This window comes from Scyliorhinus torazame, chromosome 5 (assembly GCF_047496885.1).
Source record: "Scyliorhinus torazame isolate Kashiwa2021f chromosome 5, sScyTor2.1, whole genome shotgun sequence".
Taxonomy (NCBI): domain Eukaryota; kingdom Metazoa; phylum Chordata; class Chondrichthyes; order Carcharhiniformes; family Scyliorhinidae; genus Scyliorhinus; species Scyliorhinus torazame.
In genome coordinates, this window is record NC_092711.1 from 96994926 (window position 1) to 97005909 (window position 10984).

Below are 10984 nucleotides of genomic sequence, written 5' to 3' on the forward strand. Positions count from 1 at the left end.
ATGGTCAGTGGGAAACTGGAGGGGGTGCAGGTGGTATTAGTGAATGTATATGCACCAAATTGGGATGATGTGGAGTTTACAAAGAGGATGCTGGGGAAGATACCGGACCTGGACTCGCACAGGTTGGTCATGGGAGGGGACTTCAACACAGTTATGGACCCTGGCTTGGACCGGTCAAGCTCGAAAATGGGCTGGGTGCCAGCAATGGCAAAGGAACTAAGAGGGTTCATGGAGCTGATTGGGGCGGGAGGGGGGGGGGGGGGTGGGAGGAGTGGATCCATGGAGGTTCGGGCAGCCGGGGGCGAAGGAGTTCTCCTTCTACTCACACATGCATAAAGTGTACTCCCGGATTGATTTCTTTATTTTGAGCAGGGTCTTTCTGGCTGGGGTGGTGGACACGTGGTACTCGGCGATTACAATCTCAGACCATGCACCGCACAGGGTTGAGCTGCAGGTTAGGAAAGGCAGTAATCAGCGCCCGCTGGAGGTTGGATGTGGGACTCTTGGTGGATGAAGAGGTGTGCGAGAGGCTGAGGAAATGCAGTGGGAGTCTCATCACCATCCAACCATCACAGAGCATTCCCCGTTCTGCTGAGCAAGAATCAACTATATTTATATATCCCAGGAGGTGGGGTGCACAGCCCAGGAGTTTGAGTAACCAGGCATTGTGAACTTACTCACCAATCACATCTGTCCAATTAGAAGTTGAGATGCATTCATCCAGGTTTCATTCTTCACTGCTGTTATTTGCAGTTGAACGCTCACAGACAACATACAGAACCCTCGGTCTGAGCTGATCTCAGTGGGTGTAGTGAGGCTAGCGATGGGTTTCGAATGTAAATCTACACAATGAAGATCAGAATTGGGTGAGTTTTTTCCTGCTCCACCGGCTGATCCAATAAACACTTGGCACCCCTTCAGTTACCTTGTGTCAAATAGTTCAAATTCTCATTTTGGAAATGGAGTAAGGGGGTTTCCTTTTTAAATAAATTAACAGAAACATCCTATTTATAGATTCCAATTTAAAAGACTTAATATGTACACAGTCTTTGGTATTTGTGCTACCTTATCTATGAAAATAAGTAAACTAAAAAAATATTCAACTCAAATACAGACGGTAATGTGATTACGTGACTACATCACTTAATAAAGGAGTCAGTGAAAGTGGAAAAGGAGACCATGGAAACCAAACATTAACTCCAGAAAATCAAAGAGCATCTCTCAAGAAAATCTCAAGAAGAGCCATTGAAAAAATATATTTTGAGCGCTGGAGTCGGATCTTTCAGACACTCAATTGTAGATTATGCACCAAAGATTGATTTAGAATTGAAGCAAAAGTTCATAAATTTATTCCAAACAGGTTTCTGCTGAGAGTTCCTGGATTAAGGGGAAAGATCACAGATGGTGCTTTTAAAAATAGACACTGTAGCCCCCACAATAAATGCCATTTTCAGCAGATTAAATTCCAGCAGTTTTGGGGTTAACATCAGCAGAAAATATTGTCAGATGATCAAAACTAAACAACGTCAACAACAGCAGAATCCAACCCCTGCTGTCATTTATGAACTTGCTGATGTCTCTGGAGGCATCGTGACTGAGTGAATCCCTTCCCACACACACAGCAGTTGAATGGTTTCTTAGTGTGAGTGCGTTGGTGTGTCAGCAAGTTGAAAGACTTTGCAAATCCCTTCCCACACACTGAGCAGGTAAACGGTTTCTCCCCAGTGTGAACGCGCTGGTGAGCAGTGAGGTTGGACGACCGATTGAATCCCTTCCCACACACAGAGCATGTGAATGGTCTCTCCGCAGTGTGAGTGCGTTGGTGAGCAGTGAGGTTGGATGACTGCCTGAAACTCTTTCCACAGGAGGTGCAGCCAAATGGTTTCTCTTCAGTGTGAATTCGCTGGTGTCTCAGAAGGGTGGGTAAAACTGTGAATCCCTTCCCACACACAAAGCAAGTAAACGGTCTTTCCCCAGTATGGAGCCGTTGGTGTACAATGAGGGAGGATGCCTGTCTGAAACTCTTTCCACAGGAGGTGCAGCTGAATGGTTTCTCCTTAATGTGAACTCGTTGGTGTGACAGCAAGTGGGATGATCCAGTGAATCCCTTCCCACACACAGAGCAGGTGAATGGCCGCTCACCTCTATGAACACGCTGGTGTGACAGCAGGTGGAATGACTGAGTGAATCCCTTCCCACAGTCGGAGCAGGCGAACGGCCTCTCCCCAGTGTGAGTGCGTTGGTGTACAGTGAGTGCTGAAGAATGCCTGAACCTCTTTCCACAGGAGGTGCAGATGAATAGCTTTTCCTCAGTGTGAATCCGCTGGTGAGACCAAAGGCCAGATGACTGAATGAATCCCTCCCCACACACAGAGCAGGTGAATGGCCTCTCCCCAGTGTGACTGCGCCGATGGTTTTCCAGCAGGGAAGGGTAACTGAATCCCTTCCCACAGTCCTCACATTTCCATGGTTTCTCCATGGTGCCAGTGTCCTTGTGTCTCTCCAAGGTGGATGATTGGTTGAAGTCTTGTCTACACACAGAACATGTGCACTGTCTCTCCTCACTGTGAATGATGTGATGTTTCTTCAGGCCGTGTAACTGGTTAGAGCTTTCCTTGGTCAGTTCACTGGAACACCCTCACTCGGGTGTGTTTGTCGCGATATCTTTCCAGTCACACTGATGTTTAAAGTTGTTTCTCACAGACAGAAGAGACAAAAGTTTCTCCTTCAACATTCAAAGTCTGAGGATTTTCAGGTCCTGATGAATTGAGTGACTGTCAGATGATGTTTGGTTTCTGTCTCACATCTGTAAATCCTCCTTTCTAATATCCTGTAAAAGGAATTTACAAACATCATCACTGTCAGTGAATGCTATAAATTCAGAATAGACAATTCTAGTTCAATATACCATCATTTCCTCTCTCGTTCTCCCAAAGCTGTAAATCCCCGTCCCACACACTCTCCCTCCTCCCTGGACTGAAATCCAAACCCATCTCACCATCTGCACCATTTCTTTCCTCCACTCCCAGTTTTCTCCCTCCCTCTCCTCTGCCTGGGTTCAGTTCTCCAGCTCCTGTCTGCAGACTGACAAAACCAATTATTTTCTTTGTCAATTATTCTTTTTGTCTACTGTATACGTACTGTGTATGTTCCTTGGCCACAGAAAAAATACTTTTCACTGTATTTCGGTACATGTGACAATCAATCAATCAGCCGGGTGCACCATCTACAAGATGCACTGCAGTAACTCACCAAGGTTCCTCAGACAGCACCTTCCAAACCCACAACCACTACCATCTAGAAGGACATGAGCCACAGACACCGGGAACCCCATCACCTGGAGGTTCACCAAGTCATTCAGTGCCCTGACATTGAAATATATCACCGCTCCTTCACTGTCGCTGGGGCAACAGCCTGGAACTACGTCCCTGACAGCACAGTGGGTGTACCTACACCTCAAGGACAGCAGCGGTTCAAGAAGGCAACTCACCATCACCTTCTGATGGGAAACTAGGAATGGGTAATAAAAGCTGGCCGAGCCAGCGACGCCCACATCCCGTAAAAAATTGAATAAAGAAATATATATCTGCTGCTCCTGTCCTAGATGGTAGTGGCTGCATGCCTGAGTGTGTGTGTCTGTTTGTGTGGGTGTGTCAGTCAGTGTGTACGGGGAGTGTCTGGTGTGTTCTTGATGTAAGGGTACCTGCTGATTATGTCCTTCTATATGGGAGTGGTCGTTGGTTTGGAAGGTGCTGCCCAAGGAGCCTTGGTGATTTCCCGCAGTGCATCTTCTAGATGGTACACCCACTGCTACTACCGTGCGTCAGTGGTGGAGGGAGTGAATGTTTGTGGAAGGCGTGCCAATCAAGTGTGCTGCCTTATCCTGGATGGTGTTGAGCTTCTTTGAGTGTTGTTGGAGCTGCACTCATCCAGGTAAGTGGTGAGCATTCCATCACACTCTTGACTTGTACCTTGTAGATGGTGGACAGGCTTTTGGGGAGTCAGGAGGTGAGTTACTCGCCACAGAATTCCTATCTTCTTTTTTTTTTCTAACTTAGAGTACCCAATTATTTTTTCCAATTAAGGGGCTATTTAGCGTGGCCAATTCACCTACCCTGCACATTTTTGGGTTGTGGGGACGAAACCCACGCAGACACGGGGACAATGTGCAAACTCCACATGGACAGTGACCCAGAGCCGGGATCGAACCTGGGACCTCAGTGCCGTGAGGCAGCCGTGTTAACCACAAGGCCACCGTGCTGCCCGAATTCCTATCTTCTGACCTGCTCTTGTAGCCACAGTATTTATATGGCTAGTCCAGGTCAGTTTCAGGTCAATGGTAACCCACCCCCCGTGGGGGATTCAGTGATGGTAATGCCATTGCATGTCAAGGGGTGATGGTTAGTATGTCTCTTATTGGAGATGGCACTTGTGTGGCACACATGTTACTTGGCACTAGTTAGCCCAAGCCTGGGTATTTTGTCTGACATCCCAAAACATTTCATGGGAGAGGCTATCAATCATCATTTAACACCGGAAGGATTTTATCGAGCAGATGTGACCAAAACAACTGGTCAAAGAAGTAGGAATTAAGGAGTATCCAAAGGAGGAAAATGAGGTGGAGATATTTAGGGAAGGAATTCCAGAGTTTACTGACTCTCCTAACAGTGGAAATGTTTTCTTCCGATCTACCTGCAGAAACCTCTCATCATTTTGATCACCAGCAATAAATTTCCCTCGAACCTTCTCTGTGTAAGGGAGGAAATCCCAACTTCTCCAGTCTGTCCATAAAACTGAAATCCCTCAACCTTGATACCGTTCTGGTAAATCTCCCCTGCTCCCTGTCTGAGACATTGGCCTCCTTTCTAAATTGTGCTCCCCACAACTGGTCACGAGAACTGTCAACTTAAGAAAACTGTCATTATTCTGAACGTTGCTTTATTAATTTAAAGAAATTAACATATCTTGTTAGCTGTGTTTCCTTTAACAGAATTGACAAATTCATCAACAGAAAATCAAGATACAGCACAAGATTGGTTCAGTTATATATTTAATAAGTTATTGTATTTGATATTTTAAAATAAATGTTTAAAATTAGCCTGGAAATTAAAACTTCAAACAATGTGGAAGCTGGTTTTAAAAAAAAAACAACAATCTTTGATTAAAAGCCAAAAGAACATATCGTTCAAAGAAATTTGATAACGGGAATTTGGCAGCAATCCAACTTTTACTCCCAGTCCATTTGAGTGACAAAAAAAAAAGTTTAAAGATGCGAATGGCATCATTCCAAGCTATACGCCTCTTTTTGTCTCTGTAAGAAAATTAACCCTTTCAACAAGCTTTTGTGCATAATCCAGAGGATGTCCATTTTGATAATCATTTTACCATTTATTACTAGATCATATGTTCAACTTTTATTGTATAATAATTTTACATGAAGTTATTATTAATTATCAATGTGATCAAATTTGATTAACTTATTAATTATAATAATTATTTTGAAATGCCTGTTGCAATGTTAATTCCATTTTATTGTTTAAAACTGCAATGATTCTTTGCGCTTTTACCTATCCTATCGCATTAATGATGTATTTTAATCTTTTCTGATATATCTCAATTTTTCGATTTATCAAAGGGCCGACTGTAGAAGCCAGGTATTTCAAATACAACTAGTATAGGTAAAAGATAGCTGTTTAAGCATAAATGTTGAGCCCCAGTTTTAAATACCCATTTATACAGCATAATTCACTTTTACTGAATTCTGTTGTTCTGGCAAATGCATATTTTCAAAGACAGTGTGACATTAAAACAGCACAGTTGCAAGATAATTTGACACTGCTTGTGCTAATTGTCAAGGCCAAGGGATTGAATACACAGCAACATGAAGGCACCATTGTTCACAATGCAGATAACAGCTAGGTCAGAAAAGCTGATGTTGCACATTGAAGATGGACGGCTTGCCATCAAATCAAATGTGTTTGAGTCTAACCCAAACCAATTAGGATTATATTGGGGTGTAATTAGACGACTTAAGACAGATATGAAAGTGTATAACTGAAAAGTTTCTCCCCGCCATTTTAGGTTTTGTTTTAGTGTTTAGTTTTTAGGTAATTGTCTTTGGGGGTTCTGTCAGTCTACCAGTCTGTGTCAGTGATGTTAGTCCACTTTTGACTTTGAGTTTGAGTTTAGCTGAAGATTAGCTTTCTCTCTCTCTTTATGTTTCATTGCCAGACTTTGACCTTTTAAAAGTTACTTTTGAGCTGTCTGCCTAAGCAAAGAAAGATAATGTCTGTAATTCTCTGAAAGCTTCGAAATGTCTACGAATTGCCTTTTAAATGACTTTCAAATTGTAATCAAGCGACTACAAATAAAACAATTCTTTTTGGCACCTGAGGAGTTTATACTGCAAATTTCTGCTGAGTTCCAGTATTCGCAAAGTGCTACTGATAACCGAATAGCAGAGATGATATAAATTCCTTCAACTATACACAGTCGAATAATACAAGGAATCGAACAACTTAACACAGTCTACAAATAGTACAAATCTTACAACTTGTCGTATTGCGCCAGGACTTGATTCATCAACTAAGCTTCCCCCAAACTTGGCGTAGTTCGACAGGTTAAGATCCCTATAAATTAAAGATTCCTTCAGTGTGAAAGGTTCTACATCAGCACAACAGAATCTCAGACTGTTACAGCGCAGGAGGCCATTCGGCCCCTTGTGTCTGCACTGTCTCTCTGAATGAGCCTTTCACCCAGTGCCGTTCTCCTGCTTTCTCCCTGTAACACTGCACATTGTTTAAAAAGGTATAGATTTTGAACCAAATATTAAATTGGGATTGATATTCAAAGTTAAAATTTTTACTGCAGAAACAGCTTCAGCTGGGAGTCTGAATGAAGAGGAAAGATCCCAGGCAGCGGTTCTTCAAGGTTCACTGCAGGCCCAGCCGTTCAGGAACCTTGCATCATATTCAGTCGGGGCAGGGGGGGGGCTCAATTGGGATTGGCGGCACTGGGGGGGGGGGGGCGGTCCAGGATGCGCGAGCGCCCAAAGGGGATACTACTTTTGCGGACCGGGTCCGCGGGCGTAGTCTGCCATGAAGCACGGTGAGGCCGCTGCTGGCCTCACCCTGCGCATGCGCGACCACGGACCCAGCAATGCTCCGTGACATCAGAAGCTGGAGATGAGAGCTATATGCTGCCTCCCTGCTAGCCCCCGCATCCGCCTCCCCCGGAGCAGGGAATCGGTGGCTGTTTTGTGCCAGTTTTCGTGGGGTAAAACACCCCCGTTTTCACGCCTGAGTGGGGACTTGGTCCAGCCCAATACTTTTCATTGTACATCAATGAAAATTAATTTGTACTCCCCTTTGTTCTGGTTTATAATTGAGGGCCTGCTCACTTGCATTTATATATAATTTTTATCCTACCCACCCAATCTTCACAACATAGCAAACAAAAATCACTATTCACGAATTGGGATGATCAATGGCGTGTTCATTACCCGGCATTCCCCGCGGTGGTGAATGTCCCCTCTCGACACTGCAGGCGCAGGCGCATTGCCTGGGAATAGTTGGAGCATGCGTGGTGTGTGATGGCGCCTGTGAAAGAGACGCTTTTTTGTCTCAAGGGCAGCGGGTAAGGATGGGGAATCCGGAGCAAGCGATAGAGCCGGCTCTGGAGGGATAAAATGTTTAAACACCGTGTGAAGACCCTAAACCAGGAATACGTACCTGTAAGTCCTGCGCTTGCAGCTTCGGATCTTTTTCCCCATAACAGGCCCAGTTTAACGGCCGCCATCTTGATTCAAATGGAGTGGTGCGCATGCGCGTGTGTACGGTGACGTCAAATGGGCAGGGCTTCATAGTCTGTTCCAGGCCAAGTCCTAGTGCCCGAAAAAACGTTCTTCACGGGCTGTAGTCTCTCTGAGCTTGATTAATTTGTCAAGTGAAAAGGATGGTCTCATTCCTAATGTTCTCAATTAAAGGGCTGGTTTCCCCAGGAGATGGCTGACATTTCAGGGTCAGTAAATTAATATTGGGCAGTGATATCTAATGCAGCGGCACGGTCGCACAGAGGCCATTCACCGGCTCTCAGTGTGGGAAGGGATTCAGTGATTTATCCAATCTGCTGAGACACCAGCGAGTTCACACTGGGGAGAGGCCATTCATCTGCTCTCAGTGTGGGCAGGGATTCACTTGGTTATCCAGTCTGCAGACACACCAGCGAGGTCACAGTGGGGAGAGGCCATTCACGTGCTCTCAGTGTGGGAAGGGATTCAGTGATCTATCCAGTCTGCGGAGACATCAGCGAGTTCACACTGGGGAGAGGCCGTTCATCTGCTTTCAGTGTGGGAAGGGATTCACACAGTTATTCAATCTGCAGACACACCAGCGAGTTCACCTGCTCTAAGTGTGGGAAACGATTTATTGATTCATCCCCCCTGCTGAAACATCAGCGAGTTCACACTGGGGAGAGGCTGTCCACCTGCTCTCAAGTGTGGGAAGGGATTCACTCAGTTATCTCACCTGCAGACACACCAGCAAGTTCACACTGGGGAGAGGCCATTCACCTGCTTTCAGTGTGGGAAGGGATTCCGTGCTTTATCCAGTCTGCAGAAACATCAGCGAGTTCACACTGGGGAGAGACCATTACCTGCTCCCTCTGTGGGAAGGGATCACATAGAAACATAGAAAATAGGAGCAGGAAGAGACAATGTGGCCCTTTGCGCCTGCTCTGCCATTCATTATGATCATGGCTTATCATCTAACTCAATAGCTTAATCCCGCTTTCCCCTCCATATCCTTTGATCCCGGTCGCCCGAAGTGCTATTTCTAACTGCTTCTTGAAAACATATTGGCCTCAACTATTTCCTGGTGATAAGAATTTCCACAGACTAACTACTCTCTGGTTGAAGAAATGTCTCCTCATCTCTGTCTAAGTGGTCTACTCCGTATCCTCAGATTGCGACCTCTGGTTCCCACCATCAGGAAAATCTTTCCTGCATCTACCCTGTCAAGTCCTGTTAGAATATTATAGGTTTCTATGTGATCCCCCATTCTTCTGAACTCCAGCGAATACAATTCTAATTGATTCAATCTCTCATACGTCAGTCCCATCATCCCAGGAATCAGTCTGGTAAACCTTCGCTGCACTCCCTCTAGAGCAAGAACATCCTTCCTCAGATAAGGAGACCACAACTGAACACAATATTCCAGGTATGGCCTCAACAAGGCCCTGTAAATTGAAGCAAGATATTCCTGCTCCTGGACTCGAATTCGCTCGTAATGAAGGCTAGCATACCATTTGCCATCTTTATCGCCTGCTGTAGCTGCATGTTTACCTTCAGTGACTGGTACTTTACATTTTTTTTAAAATCATTAGTATATCTTGTGAATATCTGGGGTCCTAGCACCGATCTCTGCGGTACCCCACTAGTCACTGCCTGCCAATTTGAAAAAGACCCATTAATTCCTACTCTTTGTTTCCTGTCTGCCAACCAGTTTTTTATCCATCTCAATACACTACCCCTAATCCCATGTGCTTTAATTTTACACGCTAATATCTTATGCGAGACTTTGGTCAAAAGCCATCTGAAAGTCCAAATATACCACATCCACTGGCTCCCCCTCATCAACTCTACCAGTTATACCCTCGAAGAATTCCAGTAAATTTGTCAAGCATGATTTCCCCTTCATAAATCCATGCTTTGACTCTGTCCGATCCTGCCACTGGTTTCTAAGTTTTCTTGGGCTGCACGGTAGCACAGTGGTTAACACTGTTGCTTCACAGTGCCAGGGTCCCAGGTTTGGTTCCCAGCTTGGGTCACTGTCTGTGCGTAGTCTGCTTGCTCTCCCCGTGTCTGTGTGGGTTTCCTCTGGGCGTTCCGGTTTCCTCCCACAAGTCCCAAAAGATGTGCTGTTAGTTGAATTGGACATTCTGAATTCTCCCTCTATTTACCCGAACAGGCGCCGGAATGTGGAGACTCGGGGCTTTTCACAGTAACTTTATTGCAGTGTTACAAAGAACAAAGAAATGTACAGCACAGGATCAGGCCCTTCGGCCCTCCAAGCCCGTGCCGACCATGCTGCCCGACTAAACTACAATCTTCTACACTTCCTGGGTCCGTATCCTTCTATTCCCATCCTATTTATGTATTTGTCAAGATGCCCCTTAAATGTCCCTATCGTCCCTGCTTCCACCACCTCCTCCGGTAGCGAGTTCCAGGCACCCACTACCTTCTGCGTAAAAAAACTTGCCTCGTACATCTACTCTAAACCTTGCCCCTCTCACCTTAAACCTATGCCCCCTAGTAATTGACCCCTCTACCCTGGGGAAAAGCCTCTGACTATCCACTCTGTCTATGCCCCTCATAATTTTGTATACCTCTATCAGGTCTCCCCTCAACCTCCTTCGTTCCAGTGAGAACAAACCGAGTTTATTCAACCGCTCCTCATAGCTAATGCCCTCCATACCAGGCAACATTCTGGTAAATCTCTTCTGCACCCTCTCTAAAGCCTCCACATCCTTCTGGTAGTGTGGCGACCAGAATTCAACACTATACTCCAAGTGTGGCCTAACTAAGGTTCTATACAATGTAAGCCGACTTGTGGCAGTAAAGATTATTATTATAAGGGCTTTGCAATACAATCTTTGATAATGGATTCTAGAATTTTCCCCACGGCCTATAATTCCCTGTTTTGTCTCGAGCTCCCTTTTTAAATAGTGGAGTTACAGAAGCCACCCTCCAATCTGCAGTGTTCCAGAGTCTAGAGAATCCTGGAAATTGACCACCAATGCATCCACTATTTCTAGAGCCACTTCTTTAAGTATTTTGGGTTGCACATTATCAGGCCTTGGAGATTTGTCAGCCTTCAATCCCATCAATTTCCCCAACATCATTTCTCTCCTAATATTGATCTCCTTCAGTTCCTCCCTCTCACTAAATCCTGCATTCCCCAACATTTCTGGTATTTGATTTGTGTCC

General features: G+C 45.2%; 1 protein-coding gene across 2 annotated transcripts; it reads right to left on the reverse strand.

Annotated features, from left to right (window-relative positions):
- Positions 1–1319: 1319 nt before the first annotated feature.
- On the reverse strand, positions 1320–7813 carry LOC140419081 (uncharacterized). Of its 2 annotated transcripts, XM_072502831.1 has the most exons (3): positions 7731–7802; positions 6551–6629; positions 1320–2830 (listed from the first exon to the last, which is right to left on the reverse strand). In XM_072502831.1, exon 3 carries the CDS (start codon positions 2477–2479, stop codon positions 1556–1558), a length of 924 nt encoding a protein of 307 aa, XP_072358932.1. In that variant the 5' UTR covers positions 2480–2830; positions 6551–6629; positions 7731–7802; the 3' UTR covers positions 1320–1555. The 2 variants fall into 2 exon arrangements, with proteins under 2 accessions (XP_072358932.1, XP_072358931.1); XM_072502830.1 differs by lacking the exon at positions 6551–6629 and having other exon boundaries at positions 7731–7813.
- Between the last annotated feature and the right edge of the window lie 3171 nt (positions 7814–10984).

What these genes read in the sequence shown, in the direction of transcription:
- LOC140419081 (XM_072502830.1), bottom strand. Translation starts at nt 2,479, where the DNA reads ATGGAGAAACCATGGAAATGTGAGGACTGTGGGAAGGGATTCAGTTAC.